The sequence below is a fragment of the Eulemur rufifrons genome, chromosome 2 (genome assembly GCF_041146395.1).
Source record: "Eulemur rufifrons isolate Redbay chromosome 2, OSU_ERuf_1, whole genome shotgun sequence".
Taxonomy (NCBI): Eukaryota; Metazoa; Chordata; class Mammalia; order Primates; family Lemuridae; genus Eulemur; species Eulemur rufifrons.
In genome coordinates this window covers 36,772,414-36,788,940 of record NC_090984.1, presented here as the reverse complement: position 1 = coordinate 36,788,940, position 16,527 = coordinate 36,772,414, and the positions used below count along the sequence as shown (strand labels likewise).

General features: G+C 44.9%; 1 protein-coding gene across 3 annotated transcripts in view; it reads left to right on the top strand.

Moving 5' to 3' along the window:
- MYZAP (myocardial zonula adherens protein) overlaps positions 1-16,527 on the top strand; it is an 85,690-nt gene that overhangs the window by 35,464 nt on the left and 33,699 nt on the right. For 2 of the 3 annotated variants that reach the window (XM_069459449.1, XM_069459441.1), the window contains exons 7-10: positions 1,913-2,038; positions 3,406-3,534; positions 7,457-7,536; positions 8,966-9,071. In XM_069459449.1, coding sequence (XP_069315550.1) covers positions 1,913-2,038; positions 3,406-3,534; positions 7,457-7,536; positions 8,966-9,071 — 441 coding nt within the window. Of the gene's footprint in view, positions 1-1,912; positions 2,039-3,405; positions 3,535-7,456; positions 7,537-8,965; positions 9,072-15,891; positions 15,946-16,527 lie in introns of those variants that run through there. The other variant, XM_069459458.1, reaches the window with a different exon arrangement.

The following is a 16,527-nucleotide window of genomic DNA, read 5'->3' as shown; positions in this document are numbered from 1 at the left end:
TTGAGGTCCCAAGGCATATTGTTCCCTGGTCCTTGGGCTCTGGCCCCTTCTCATGGAGAAAACTGAGGGTGCCTAAGGATTCTGGGGGTGTTCCTCTTGCCTCCCAGGCTGTGTGTATTCCTTAGCTGGAAGCATTACTGCCCCTCCCAAATTTGACACATGCATAGACTTTTTACCCAGTGGCAGGAGCAGACCCGTAAATGGCTCATAGAAGGCACTCAATAAACTATATCCTGAACGGATTCATTTTTATAAGTGTGTGGTTTTAAATTGTGTTCAGCACAGGCTTAGGCTATCGTATGGGTAGTGTAACCACATAATTTATTGCTTAAACCGGAATATGTTAGAGTGTGAAAAGTGGTGCTATTAACAATTAGTTAGGGAAATCAACTAGGAAGTACGGTGCCCCTCCCTGGGGGCTGCCTGAGGCGGGGCTGGGTGGCGTGGTGGCTGCCACAGGGCATGGCCTTGTCTCTGTATCACCAGCCTTGGGGATCTGCCCACACAGTCCGCTTTGGCCTGGCACGGCCATCCTGGGAAGCTGTAGAGGAGATCATCTCCCCTTTATGTCGACTTTGAATGGGGCAGCTCTTCTCTTTACTATGTCGTATGTTGTATTTCTGAGTAAGAATTACTTTGCAAAAAAAGTTTCTTGTTGAAAAAGTCTGAAATTACTGACTTAAGTCTTTCTTTTTTTTTCCGGCTTAGGAGCGTTTATCCAATCATCCATTGCACAAGTATTTATTGAGTGTCTGTTACATGTATCTGTCCTGTTCATTCCTGTTTGTTCCAGAGGTGGCATGCCATCAGGCATCTGGGGACATCATTAGGTTGCTTCCAGGCCTTTAAGTCCAGCCGACAGTTGCCTGTGTTAGAGACTGATGCTTATTTTTATCCTGACCAGTGGCGTTAAAGAGGTTTTCCCCTACTCTTCCTCTTATTTTATGCCCCGATAAAAAAAGAGTCCCAGGGACTCAGGGTATTTCACGTGATCTGGGTGCACAGTGGACAGGCCTCCAGGGACAGAGCCCTGTGGAGCAGTCTGTGTGCACAGTGGACATCGAGTCCAGGGTGCACTGGGTCTGTCTTAGCTAATGACAGCCTCTGCTCAGGATTTTCCACTGGGGACTTCTTGGTGCCAACACTTGCCCAGTGCTGAGAAGGGAGAATTAAAGGGCCTCGAAAGAGATTTCTCGCACCTTGATATAAACATCATGTAACCTATGAAGGTTGAACAACACCTCTCGTATCCAGAGGTTAGGTAGCCAACAAACCCAGCCCTCTAGAACAATCAATAATGTGGAAGGAAGGGACAAGAGCAAACCTTCAGTAGTGTAAAGTCAATGGCACGAAGTCCGCATGTGGGGACGTGGCCTGGGCCAAGAGGAGACACCAGCCACCACCAGCCTAGGCCCTGCCCGCCCTCAGCTCCACTGACTTCGTCTCACCTCCTAAGCTGGGCCTGCTCTAGCCACTGGGGGTGTCCACTTAGTGTTCCCCAAGCTAGGTTGGAGTGTTTCCAGTGGCAGCATTTAGGAAAACACAAAGGCATGGAAAGGATTTCTTATTTGAGCTCGACTGAAGTCTTACCTAGAGACTGGCGTGGCCAGTGCAGTGAAGGGGCCTGCTTAGGGAAGGAAGTTTCCACCCTCTGAAAGATTCACCCATATGAAGAGCCTTTGTCCTGGTAGTGCCACAGGAGTCAGTGCAAACGCCACTTTTTATTTTCCTGTTGCTCTGCTTACCCCTCTTCCTTCTATGTTTTCCTGTAAGTTCCTGCTTCTCTCTGCTACAGAACCGGGTTGGTGGGTTTCCCACCTCTGAGAGTCCACACGTGATATGTACAGAGCAGAAGCGGCTGATTCTCCTGGAACCTGCAAACGCTGTAGCTCTGAAGTGAGTCTCTTTGCAGGTGGAATCGTCCCAAGAAGCCAATGCCGAGGTGATGAGAGAGATGACCAAGAAGCTGTACAGCCAGTACGAAGAGAAGCTGCAGGAGGAGCAACGGAAGCACAGTGTGGAGAAGGAGGCTCTTCTGGTATGTATGTTGTAGCTGCCAATGTAAGTTAGCCAGGAGCCCTTGCTACGTTATTGCTGGTGAGGTTTAAATAGTAGAGTTTTTGCTTAGAGGTGAGTTAGTGGACTCTAGTGTGGGTCTCCCTGCCTTCATTCGACCCCCTCCCTGCTCAGAAGAGCCCACGATCTCTGTGTCTAAATACGTACCTTTCTCCAGCCCATCTGAGCATTGGCCAGCGTCCACGCAGATCCTGGGCTTGCCTGCAGCTCTGCCCTTCCTCTCTCCATTTGCCCCCTTCTCCCTGAAATTTCCCCTTTCCCTGTCCTTGATCCTAGCTAAACTCCCTGAAAGCCCTGACAATGCCACCCTCTCCATGCATGAAGTCTCTCCCATCCGCACAGCCAGAAGTGTCCTCCGTCCTTGGGAAGCTCACTCTCCCTCTCTCTGCTCTTTGCTGTGGAATTCTCTTATGCCTGTCATTGGAGCTGGCCTGTGTGTCTCACCTCTTGGTTTCTCTAGGGCAGCATAAGTTCCTTGAAGGCAGGGACTCCGTGTCTGGCTCACCTGTGTGCTTGGAGGCTAATAAATGTAAACGTGCTGAGTGAGTGGCTGGGTTTTCTCCTTTGGAGTGAGCTGGTGCAGTGCAGTGTGGGAGAAGGACCTGGGGGTTCTGCATCCCATTCCAGATCTGGCCCCAATCCCCTTATGGCAAATAGAATGACACTCTGAGTGTCAACTCAATGTTATGTAAACACTTGCAGGCCCTTTTGACACCTTTTGTACATAAGGACTCAAGGAAAAAAAGTAGAAAAAGTAACGGTGCTCATTAAAAAGCCACAGGCTGGCCAGGCGCGGTGGCTCACGCCTGTAATCCTAGCACTCTGGGAGGCCGACGTGGGCGGATCATTTGAGCTCAGGAGTTCGAGACCAGCCTGAGCAAGAGCGAGACCCCATCTCTACTAAAAATAGAAAGAAATTATATGGACAGCTAAAAAATATATATATAGAGAAAAAATTAGCCGGGCGTGGTGGTGCATGCCTGTAGTCCCAGCTACTCGGGAGGCTGAGGCAGTAGGATTGCTTGAGCTCAGGAGTTTGAGGTTGCTGTGAGCTAGGCTGACGCCACGGCACTCACTCTAGCCTGTTCAACAGAGTGAGACTCTGTCTCAAAAAAAAAAAAAAAAAAAAAAAAGCCACAGGCTATGTCTTTATCCATAGGTGAGAACTAGAATCATGGAAGTTGGGTCCAGGATCTGTGAGACACGTACAGGTCCCACGGTCACGCTTTTAAAGAGAAATCATGATTTATCAAGGGCGGTGCTGCCTGGACCCTGGCGAGTAGCCTAGGCACCCCAGGCCTGCACTGAGAGAGTGTGTTTCTTTTGCAGGAAGAAACCAATAATTTTCTCAAAGCGATTGAAGAAGCCAATAAAAAAATGCAGGCGGCAGAGATCAGCCTCGAGGAGAAAGACCAGAGGATCGGGGAGCTGGACAGGCTGATCGAGCGCATGGAGAAGGTAAGACACAGTCTCGGGCCCATTGCCCACGTGCCCACTACCCTGCTGCCCACGTGCCTCTCAGGCCTGTCTGAAGATACAAGATGCCCTCAACACTGATCCCTCTACTCCCTCCAACTTGTGATTAAAAAAAAAAAAAAAGACAAAACTACAAAATGAACTATGAAGAAGTTCAACAGAGTTCTAATTTTTCTCTTGGTAACTATTGTGATGCCTTTTAAAAAATATTACGTAAGAAATTCTGTGCAAATATATTAATATTTTAGCAGCCCTGCTTTGCTGGTGTCCCAGACATGAACTTAGTTTACCCTTTGAGTAATCAAGCCCTGTTTAGATGTTACATCATCACTGCGACCCTGTTGTTTCTGGGGCGTGTGTCTCAAGGGTTGGCGTTTTTCTGACATGCCAGGGACGTGGAGGAGTGAGGAGCCCCCATTTCTCTGGGTGTGTGGTCAGCAGGCTGGTGGGTGGCGTGGGGGCACCTGTGGAAGACAGGAGCTCAGCTGAGATCATGAAGCCAGGCCGGAGAGAGGGAAGGGGCTGGAAGTTAGGCAGGAAGTGGAGAAAAGGGGGGAAGCGGTGGGAGAGAAGAAAGGAAAGGAAGGGAAGGAAGAGAATGAATGAGTGACCTTTAGCAGGTGACAGCTGACTTCTTGGGGAGGACCCAGGAGTTTAGGGCCCCAAGGCTATGGCTACTTTCTGGAAAATGACTCTCTAACTGCATATGAGTTTGCAGAGGATGGTGACCTGCCACAACTGTGACATTATTAGCACCCCGTAACTCATTCTGGGTGCTGAGAATCTCCAGCCTGATGATGGAGGCCGGGGATGACAATGTGAACAAAGTCCCTGTCTGCGCTTCCGTGTGATTCTGAGAAGAGGTCTCCTTGCCCTGTCATGTCTGCAATATGGACTCCTCTGAAGTCCCCTGCCAAGGCAAGGTGTCACCACAATGGGAACTGAATTAAATTCAATGCTTTGAAACTTCAGAGCTCACCAGGGGCTCCTTTTTAGCTAATATTTTTATATGAGAGAGACTTGAGCAAACTAAAGAGTCATTTACAATCTCCCCTCTACCCCTTGGGAAAACAGAACCTCATCTTTTTTTGAAGAGTAGATGATTGGCTCACTTAGGACTAACATCAGTATTGACTAGAGTAGTGGTAAAGATTGGGCAACGAGGGAGCTTTCTAGAACTTGGGTGAGCTTTCTTCCACTTTACCATTCTCCTGCAACAGCAGAGGATGCTGGTTAACTCAAATGCTAGGTGACAGACGCTAGGTGACAGATATTCCTGTGGAATAAAGAAGCAAAGTGAGCATGTAGCATGGGGGAGGTGGCTTGGGCGCAAAGCGTGTAGTGGTTACGAACATAGTGTTTAGAATCAGGCAGACCTAGGGTTTGAGTCTTTGCTTTTCTTTCTAGTTGTGGACAGGTAGTTACTTGACTTTTCCAAACCCAGTCTCCTGCTCTGTAAAATGCTGATAATGATATTTCCTATTCTTTGGCCTTTGGGAGAAATAAATGAGAAAAAATCGATGCCGAGTGCTAAACACGGTACCTGGCACATGGGAAGGGCTCGGTCATTTGTGGCTATGGCTTTTACTTTGTTACAGTCTTGCCTAAGTGTCTGCCCCCAGAGTCAGCTTTTTTTCTTTTTAGCTGGACCCGATTTGTAGCTTATCTTCTTGGTGCCCTTGGGGTTCTAGTTTCTCCCTCTGGGTTCCCCCTGGAGCCCTTCCTCGAGGTGAGTGGGCGAGGAGCCAGGGTGGTGGGCAGGCCAGCTCTCTCTGCCAGCCTTCGCTAACACAAAACTTTGTTCCCCAAGTGGTCTTGGCTGCTTCTTTAGTGGTTGAAAATTTATTGTCCTTTCTCTAAATCTTCCTTTCCATTTAGGCTAGAGAAACGCTTTGTTTATTTAGCTGAGGTCAGATACACCAATTTACACTCTTTCCTTTTCATAATAAATCCCTGAGAGCAAGAATCCGGCCAAATCTCCGCCACACACTATGTGAGCAGCGTGGCCACAGGCGGGGACTGTGGCAGCGTTTGTGTCCTGTTGTCACTCACATTTGGATTTTGCTCGAGGACAAACCACGTACTTTTGAATGGCTTCTCTACTATTAATATATACCTTAGTTTACTGTTTCTCTTACTGAACGTTGTATTTGAAACACCTTTTTACTGATCAGTATAAATCTTTTCAGAAGTGTGTTTTACCAGAGACCCTTCTTAGGAGCAGATAATATTCTGTGCCTTAATCTGGGTGGCGGTTTCACAGGTGTAAGAAATTACGGAGCAGTGGACACCTAAAATTTATTGTACCTCAATTTAAAAAAGAATTGAATTTTAAAAGTGTGCTTATAGGTTAGGCTTTGTCCTACTTTATGACAGTTTATTTGGGGGGTTCTTACTCATGGAAGTCTCATCACTATTGTTTCAGGGCTAGTGTAAACTTCCAGCTGGTGGCGTGCCACGTGGGGGCAGGGACACATTGCCCGGGCCAGGCTATAAGAGTGTGTATTTGCTGCGGAGACTTAGAAACAATAACAAAACCCCAGTAAAAGTTGGTCTGTCTCCGTTATTCTAAATATGTCGGTGATAATACACTTTCTGGCCAGAGCGGACTGCTCCCTCATACCCTCCGCCTACCCCTTGGTATGTCTCTGCTTACAGCTTCAGAAGTTGTGGGAGTTAAATTTTCCATGATTTGATTTTAATAATTTCACAGGAAAGAGGTTTGGAATCTATATAACTAATAAGAATTTGCTGGGTAGAATTTCTGAACAGACAGATGAGGTACAGTAGTAGTTCTTAGAGGAGGACCTAAAGTAAAATAATCTCCTCCTAGTTAGTGAGCAGGATTTGATAAGCTTCTATTTTACAGAAATTTATTATGCTAACATCTGCAATGTATTTCTAGCACAATTTCTGTTATGGTGGGCACCATGTTTTTATTAACATTTTTCCACTTTGTCCAAAGAAATAATCCCAGACTCTTGACTTTTTTTGGTAAACTTCTAAATTGACATATATACAGCAAAGTGTGCAGAGCACACAGCCTCATACCTGCATGCTTCCTATGGCTGCTATAACAAGTTACCACAAACTTCATGGCAAATTTATTATGTTACATTTCTAAAGGTCAGAAGTCCTACAATCAAGGCGTCAGAAGGGCTGGATTCCTTTTGGAAGCTCTAGGGGAGAATGCATTCCCCTGCCCTCTCACTCCTCGGCTGGTGGCCTCATCCTCTAGCTTCAGAGCCAGCAGCAGGGCACCTGCCAGTCTCTGTCCCCTGATTGTAACCTTACTGCCTTTCCCTTATGAGGACCCAACTGGATGGTCCAGGATGATCTCCCCATGTTAAGATCCTTAACGTAATCACATCTGCAAAGTTCTTTTTTCCATGTAAGAGAACATACAGGTTTCAGGGATTAGGATGTAGACGTCTGTAGGGGGCCGCCATTCTGACTACCACAACACGTTTTCACAAGTGAACACACCTATATAAATGCTACCCAGGTTAGTATATAGCATATTCCCAGAATTCCAGAGCCTCTTTTCTTGATGATTCAGAAAATAATAAAGAACTTTGTAATATCGCCAGCCACTGTTTTAGAGTATTGATTATCCTTATTTAGAACTATAAGACATCTGAGCCTGGGCTGATGGAATACTTTTTAAAAATAAATCTTGAATGATTTTATTGAGGATATTTGTCTCTAATTCATAAATACATCTAGAAATACACACCAACAGGTCTGGTACTTCTGAGCTTTTGTTTGGACTCTGGGTGAGTGGGTGTGTAAAACCCAAGGAGTATTATATAGACTTGGACTCCCTAGTGCTAGAATTGTTTATATACGTTCTCTGTCCAACTTGGGTTCCATTGATTAAAAAATCAGTTCCTGTTTGTTTTAGGAACGCCATCAACTCCAACTACAACTCCTAGAGCATGAAACAGAAATGTCGGGGGAGATAACCAATTCTGACAAGGAAAGGTAAGATGTGATGCCCTTTGTCTTGCAATAGATTTAGATGGTGGACACTCTGTGTTTTTGTGGGCCCATTTGTCCTTTGCGTTTTCATTCACATGGTTGTCTCTTATAATGGACTTATACATGTGTAACGTTGGGCTGAGAGCTGCCAGCATGGAGTGAGTTTCTTTAGAAGCTCACAGCCATGTCGTACAGCCCATGGCCGGTGGTTAGTGCAGTGGAACATATCAAAGACTGTCACAAGTGCAAAAGTTCAGTCTATAAATGTTCTCCATAACCTTGAATTCCACAGGATACACCTTGTTGATGAGAAAAGTCATCAACTATGACTCATACCATTTGTCCTGGAAACTAATTTTAAAATGTCTTTCTTTGTTTCCAAACCTTGCTTAGTGAAACTTGTCCTCTATATACTCATATAGCTATGAGTATATAAAGCTTTGTATAAAAACTATGGGAGTAGCACATGGTCTCTGCTAAAAATCAAAAGGCAGAGAGGCCATGCAAGGTTGGGATGATTTGAGTATTTTGGGCAAGTTATTTAACCTCCCTGAGAGTCTTGCTTATCTGTAACATGGAAATTCTTTTTCAAAGGGGGAGAGGGTTACAGTGAGAAGAGTGTCCATCTCATTGGGTTACTATTGTGAGGGAACTGTTGGGTGTGCTGCTGCCACTTAGTATGTGCTGAAAAAATGCCCCTTTTCCTTCCCATTTGCAGCCTCAGAGTTTTCAATATTATAGGGGGCTTTGCTGGTCTTTAATATAGTGCCAAGAAGGGACCTGGCAGAGCGGGGAAGTGGGAAATAGACTTGCAGACTCTTCCTCTGGTGCTCTGCTCCAGTGGCCCCAGAGAACTGAAGAGTCCGTCTGTTGCTTCCTTTGGTTTCTTTGAACCAAGCAAAGTCAGAGAATAATTTGTGCTGTTTAGAAGTATGGACTGTTTTGTGTTGTGGCCTGCTCTATTTCGATGCCCATTTACCCAACTTGCTCAATTTGTTCCCCATTTACCCCAAATAAATGATGTGTAGAGCAACTATGATTGCAGACTTTCTAGGACTCTGCCATTGATTTTGGTATTTTTTGTGTTGCTAGACCCCTCCTTCTCTGTCTTTCTAATCAAGGTGATTTGCTGGATGTTCCTATATTTTATTAACCCCCAAACAGAGAGCCTCTTGTATCTGTAAGTGGTGCAAAAAGTGACTGTCCTTGTACAGGCTAAACCTTGCAGATGGGAACTTGCAAAACAGTCCTGTTCTTCTCTGGTGGGGTGGTTGGTAGGTAATTAATCACCTAGGATACACGCAAAGTAAGACAGATGCATGTTAGGGTTTCATTGCTTGTTCTTGGCATTATTCTTCGAAGCTGTGACTTTTTATGCTGATGTTGCTGCTTTGGTTTAGGACTCATTTGCAATTTTCTTCTGTTTATTTAGGTATCAGCAGCTGGAGGAGGCATCAGCCAGCCTCCGTGAGCGCATCAGACACCTAGATGACATGGTGCATTGCCAGCAGAAGAAAGTCAAGCAGATGGTTGAGGAGGTGAGCACTTGTGAAAGGCTGTGGGTCCGGGATTGCTGCCTGTGGTGGGGCAATGTCAGCCCAGAACAGACCCCACTCTCCACTCATTTTCCTGTGGCTCAGAGTGAACTTGCTCAGCCACGGCCATCTTGGCCCAGAGCGGGATTTCCTCGTTGGTACCCTGTGGACTGAGGGTGACCCCTCTAAAGGGAGTCTTTCCAGATCCTGGGGTACAGTTGAGAAAGCTGGGAAGTGATACCCTATGTGGATTTCCACAGCGCAGAGGACAAAAGGGAGTGATAAGCAGGTTGATGTTAGCTCGGGTCTCTGCCTCCTCGCAGACCTGCCTCTCTCTCCTGCCACCACACATGTCCTTGCTCCTTTTTTGGGTGTGTCTTTCGATCCTGTCTCTTTCATTTCCACTCCCTTTCCTCGTTGGTTCCTCTCTCTTCTTCTCCCTCCTCATTCTCGTCTCCCACTCTTGTTTCTTCTTCATCCTTTCTCTTTTCCACCGTCCTTTCTGTCCTTAACTGTCTATGTAACAGGAAACCAAGCTGTGTATTACTGGACTGGACATAGTTTACTATTCTATTTTTTCTAAATGAAAAAAAAGGAAAACCCCAGGTAAGTTGATATTTCTCTAAGAGGAGAAAAAATTCTTTACACTTGTATCAGCGTAATCTGCCTCTCTTTCCTATGGTGGTGCTCGATCGAAGACAGTCTGTGCTGTGGTAAAGCTAAACACATGTTATTGTAGTTTCTTCTTGTTCAGTTAAAAAATCTGATGGAAACATCTGATAGAAAAAGAACAGTACTAACAGGGTTATGAGCATTCTCTTGGGTCTAATTCTCTGGCAAAGAAAAGAAAAGGTTTCAATTTCATTAAATATTTGGTTGGCAGTGGAAAACTGAAAAAAAAGTTTTCCTTATATTAAGCACTACTCTAAACAGGTGTCCGTTTTATTCATGAATTGTTAAAATTAAAAGTATATATCCTTCTAATAATAATGTATAGACATGACAGATAAAGAGAAGATTAAGTCTGTCTATTTTATTAATCCATAAAATGTTGGGGATATTAGTGTGGTGAGGGAATTGTCAGTATGGAGAGGATACCTTTTATTATTGTGTGGAGGATAAAGACACAATACATTAGATAAAGTCTTGTCCCCAAACTAGAAGTTCGGCTATAATGTGCTGAATCCTATACGCCTTATATTGGTTCACACACAAGTTTAGAGGGAGCAGTAGAATAGCAGAGGAAGCCATGTAGCACCTTTGAAGTCCCTTTGTGCACCCAGGCAGGAGCACCACCCATGACAGTGACAGGGAGAGAGATCCTACCTGATATCAACACTAGGCAGATGTCAGGAGTGTGTTTCCCAAGGAAAAGCATTGCTTTGTCGTCATTCATTAGCATCTCGGTGAACCTTGGCTGTCAGACCATAGGTTTTCTGCTTCTGCATTCCACACACATGAAGTCTGGGGCAAGGGCAATCCCTTATTTTCCCCCATGGGACTCCTTAACTGGGGGGCCCTCCATTTTTTTCACCTCACCACAAGGGGTGTCTGTGTTGTTCTTGTATCTAATATCAGAGAACCATTGAACAAAACCTCATATTAGTTGGCTTCTGATTCAGTTAAACCCTTATCTGTAAGGGGTTAAGACTGGCACCAAAATCAAAGACACTTTATTTTATTTTATTTTATTTTAGAGACAGAGTCTCACTCTGTTGCCCAGGCTAGAGTGCCATGGCGTCAGTGGCGTCAGCCTAGCGCACAGCAACCTCAAACTCCTGGGCCCAAGCAATCCTTCTGCCTCAGCCTCCCAAGTAGCTGGGACTACAGGCATGTACCACCATGCCCGGCTAATTTTTTTCTATATATATATTTTTAGCTGTCCAGATCATTTCTTTCTATTTTTGGCAGAGACAGGGTCTCGTTCTTGCTCAGGCTGGTCTCGAACTGCTGAGCTAAAACGATCCGCCCGCCTTGGCCTCCCAGAGTGCTAGGATTACAGGTGTGAGCCACCTTGCCTGGCCTAAGACACTTTATTTTTAAGATACTTTCAAGGACATTTAGAATTCTCTATTTTCTAACCTACTTGCAGAATAAACAAGCATATCAATTTGAAGGGGGGAATATATATATCATATATGTACATATATGCACATATGTATAACATGTGTCCGTATATAAATAGGGATGCTTATACAGATTACTGCTCATGCCTTGCTTTTCTACCTGTGATTTCGTATCTCCCAAGTAAGCTTCTCTAAATTCTGATGTTGTGGTCTGGAAGACCTAGTCATTGGAATGAAATCATTGCCTAAAACTTAGGACGCTACCATCGGAGTCAGCGCCACCTGGGGGCTGGCTGGGTTTCAACAGTGAATGGAGACAGAGAAGAAAAAAAAGAGAGAGAAAGAGACTTTTTATTCTTACACTATCTAAATCAAGTAGTAAAATTTATTGTGTCTGTCCCGTATACCATGTCAACTTACACAAGAAAAGGATGGTTAAAATCTCAATTGTTACAGCCATTTATGTGAATATGAGAAACACGGAGAAGGGACATTGACAAATGAGCACATTCAGAAGAGCAGGACCGGGATGGAAAGGAGCTGAGAACTCCAGTAATTCAGGGGATGGTGGAGGGAATTGGGACGGGAGAGCTGAACTCACATGTTAGAAAACGATCACGGTCTGGAGGGAATATACTTTTCTTTTAAATTTCAATGCAAAGCCAGCCCAGAACCACTGGCTGGCACTTTCAAGAGGCAAATTGCAGCTCTTCATTCAGAGTAAAGAAAACATTTCTAATACAGGCTGCCCTGGGAAGATATTTAGCCCTTCATCATGGGTTTATACTTATGATGTAGGAAGTTGATTTAGAAGCTCTGTAGTGTTCCTCCAAAATTCTGCGTTCTGTACTCTGAAGGACGATGTGGAGGAAACCTGGTGACTTTGGTAAGTGTTCCTTATGTGAAGGACTCTGTTGTGTACTACGCTGTGCCTGTTATTATGATCTCAGCATTGTCATTACTTATACTGAGCAAAATCAGCAAAGTTATAATTAGGTCCCTTCAGATCGCTTGGACCAAATTTTGAAAAATTCAGACTACTGATTGGTCACTTATCAATCTTGAGCTCTGACTTTCGAAGAGAAGTATATTTTTGTCCGTGAACTCCAGCTACCCAGGCGGCCTTTAAGTGTAGCGGACATTAGGGACGGTTTTCCTTCCCCCCTCATGCAGTCTGAAAGCTCTTCTGCATCATAGCCTCACATTCCCCAGGGACGGGAATCTAGACTACATCCATTGTTGGTATCATTTTGGTCATAATGTCTGTGAAGAAATTAGTTTATTCAAATCATTGGCTGCTTTTTCAGCTCACAAATTTCCAGTTATTACTGCTGAGGTTCTTGCAATCCCTAAAGGTTACCCGATATATTTCTTCCCACCTCAGTGTACCCTCATTTCATAATAAGAATAATAAACCAAATAGCAAGTAACTGGCCCAGGTTTCGTAGTCCTTGGCTCACTAATGGCTTGATTTGCATTGTGTGAGACAGTTAGGACTTGTGCTAGGTAAGAAGGGTGCAAGGGGAATGGGCCCTGTTGAAATGAAGGATTAGTGTATACCTCTGCTGCTAGTTCTTTCAGCTGGTTCTGGCCCTGACAAGACAGAAAAAGCCTCGTATGTGTCCCTTTTAAGACTTTTAAGGGCTTGCTAAAAAAATACAGAGAAATACCAAGGGATTAGGAAAAAAATAGCACTCAAGGGGAAATTCATTCATCCATCCATTCAGCAGGTGCCCACCAGCACCTGCTCTGTGCCAGAGCCCTTCAGGGAGCCGTGCAATAAGGTCCCTGTCATCATGAATCTTGCCCTCTGGTGTTACCAGAGGTTCGGGGTCATCCTTGCCTTGGGCTTCGTTCATCTGTCCAAAAGCTTTTTTGGTGTTGGTCCTTAACCTTGAATCAGGCTGCTTGCTTAGATTGCCAGGCAAGCCACTAGGACAGCAGGGAGGAGGAAAAAGCTGGGAGGATCCTGAGGCCAGAGCAGTGCTCCAAGCACATCTTTAAGTGTGACTTCATCAGTCAGCAGGGCCATCCATACCTCTTTACCTGCTGTCACCAAGGCCCAGGCTGCTGCCAGCCAGAGAGCTTTCCCACCAAGGGGAAAATGATCTGGAAGAAAAAAATGAATTATTGTTTGCCCTCCAAAATTTGGGTGGATTTACATTTTTGCCAGCAGGCAGTGATATAATTCAGCTGAATAAATGGTAATTTAATAAGAGTTCCTTTACTATTTTCCAGTTCAACCATTAGGCGTCCTTTCATTTTGTCCTGTCTTTCTTCTGATTTTCCCATTGCCATTTGTAATATGGGAAATGTTTCTTCCAACAAAACGTTTCTGAAGGGAGTTTCTTTTCAGCTGCAGAGATGCATCATTTCTGTAGACTTCTGCGGAAAGCAATTGCACTTCACCTCTCGGCCCTGGCCTTTGCTGTAATTTAGATATTTAACAAGTGCAAAGGTGCAGGGAATTGATTTTGTCCTTAGTGCTTCTCCAAACAGGCTGCACATTAGAGTCACCTGGGGAGCTTTAAAAAATGCCTGGACCTGGCAGATGCGGGTGGAAGCAGACCTGATGCTGGGGGGTTTTGTTTGTTTTAACTCCACAGGTGGTTCCAGTATGCGGCCAGGACTGAGAACCGGCCAGGACTGAGAACCGATGCCCTGACTCTCGGTCAGGGCAGTGGCGTGGCTCTCCTTGCTGGGTTCCCAGCGTTCATGTATTTGGCCAGACTCCCCCGCAGCTCCTGCACCTGAGGTGGGAAGCTAGCTGGTTGAGAACTAGGAGTAGGAAGTGCTTCACGGAAGAAAGCCAGGGAGACCAGCCACCAGGGGCCACGAGCACAAGTGAGAGAGCTGGTTTAAGTCTGTGACTGTCTGGGCCCTCTCAGGGGACTTTACTTCTTGCCAGCCAGGATTCTGTGACAGCTTAATCTTAGTAGCTATACTGGCCTGGCAGTATCCAGATAAGAAAAACTTCCCGGAGCTTTCCATATCCATCTGGAGAGAAGGTGTTACTCACGTAGGATGAGATAACACTTGTTAAATGAGTGTTAGTAGAGACTTTTAAAAAGACAAAATGCAATTCACCTAAGTTCTTGGAAGCTGGGAACCTACCACTAACAGACAATAACTGGTTCTCATGGGTCCTCTTCCTGCTATGCAATTATGTGCGTGCCTGCCCTCACCCTGGTTTAAATTATCCACTTCTGTCTATACAGAAGACCTTACACTTGGCCACACCGTACCTCTTAAAGAGAAGAACAAAGCATCTTGGTGAAATAATACTATTAACAATGACCATTTCTCAAGTGCAAGACAAAGCAGAAAGTTTTTGCAATTCCTGAGAAATGGTTTTGAAAGTATTTAATGATCGTCTCTTAGATCTTTTAAGAGCAATGCTATTGCCATAATGCAACAGTTGCTTGGGGAAACAAACTGCATCAGGAAGAACAGATGATGAATAATAACTCTTTAGAGAGTTGAGGCTTTGAGTTTCTGGCTCTATAGCCAGTGGGAAAAAGAGGCTTCTCTTATGACTTTTCAAGGCCCCTTGACTTACCTCCCCAGGCCCTAAATCCACATGCACCCCTTGCACTTAGAGACGTGTATGAGCATGCAATGAAAGCTGGCCTTGAAATATGGCAATGAGCATGGACTTTAGAATCAGACAGACCAGCATCTACTAGTTGTGGGACCTTTGAAAAGTTACTGGTTTCCTTGTCTATAAAATGGAATTCATAACAGTATCTGCCCGAGAGGGTTTTTTGTAAGTGTGAAATGAGATGGTGTATATAAACCAGTTAGCATGTCACTAAGTGAAAAAAGCCAATCTGAAAAGATTCCAACTTTATGATATTCTGAAAAAGGCAAAACTATGGAGACAGTAAAAAGATCAGTGGTTGCCAGGGATTGAGGGGAGGGAGGGATGCACAGGGGGTGCACAGGGGATTTTCAGGGCAGTGGAACAACTCTGTAGGATACTGTCATGGTACATACATGTCATTGTACACTTGTTCAAACCCACAGAATGCACCAAGAATGAACCCTCATGTACACTATGGACTTCAGTTAATAATAATATATCAATATTGGTTCATCAGTTGTAACAAACATACCATGATAATTCAAGATATTAATAATAGAAAGGGGAGAGGGAGGATATATGGGAACTCTGTGTACTTTCTGATCAATTCTAATAAACCTAAAACTGCCCTATAAAATTTTTTAAAAACCTAGCATGTTAATTAGAACATAAGAAGTACCCAACAAATACTAGCAGCTATTGTCATGATTACCAATGAATGAGTTCCTGCTGTGTACACCTAAAGTAAAGTAGATTTCCGGACTGATAACATAGTGCTGCCCTTCATTCTTCCCTTTGGGGGTCTTGTGGGCCGAGTTTGATCTTTGGGGGCACTTCTCTCTTCTGTGGTCTGTGCTGCTTTCTAGCTTACCTATCAGTCTCTTGTGTATCAGTATTTATACACAAAGCAGTTTTTAAAATTGGAATTCTCTCCATTCCAAGAATCTTCCATTTTAAGCGGTTCAGCCACTTGCAGGTACACAATCTATTTTAAAACTGTCATGTGGTGTGCTGAAGTGTGCAATACACAAAAGTACACTTTTGCCAAATGCCCTGTGTTCAGAGGATCCCGAGTACTTCCCGTCCCTGGGGATTAGCTGAGTGGGGGGGGTTGGGGAAAGGATCTGCAGCCCTGAGCCCACAGCCCTAATCCGCTCAATTGAACTGTCTCCAGATCATGTCGCACGAGCTCTTCTCCAGATTTAGTCTCCGGCTCTTTGGAAGATGATCCATTGGTAGCCTGCTCTGGGTTGGAAGCGATTCCTTTTATTGTTCCTGATTAGAAGAACACTTGTACGCTCTGCTGGGAAGAGGTGCTATTTATCTGTGACGGGCAAAACAGGAAGGACAAGCTCTTGGAAGGAAAATTTGACCGTGTGGGGCTCTCGTTTGTGAAAGCACCCACATACTGCCCCCTCAGCTTGTACACCCTCAAACCGCAAAGCCAGGAGACCCCCAAGATCTAAGAGTGTTTTTAGAAACTTGGCTTCCTAGACATCAAGGAAGGAACTGCCATGAAAAAGACTGCTAAAAAATTCATTCAGAAAGTCCAGGTGGAGGCTGGCCTAGGAGCTTGGAAGATGAAGCTTTATTGATGGAAAAGCTACCCAGGATGTCTGCTGAGGAGACGGGCAGAGAGCTGGAAGAACATCAGTGCTCTGGGAAGGAAGTGCACCCCACCAGGTCACATCCCAGAAAACACGGAAGCAGCCAAGTGTCCACGTAGTTAGATCCCATTTGTATATGGGAAGTCGGCCTGAGGGTGTCTTTTCTGAATGGTTATCAACACTCGTCATCTTAGTACTCTTCT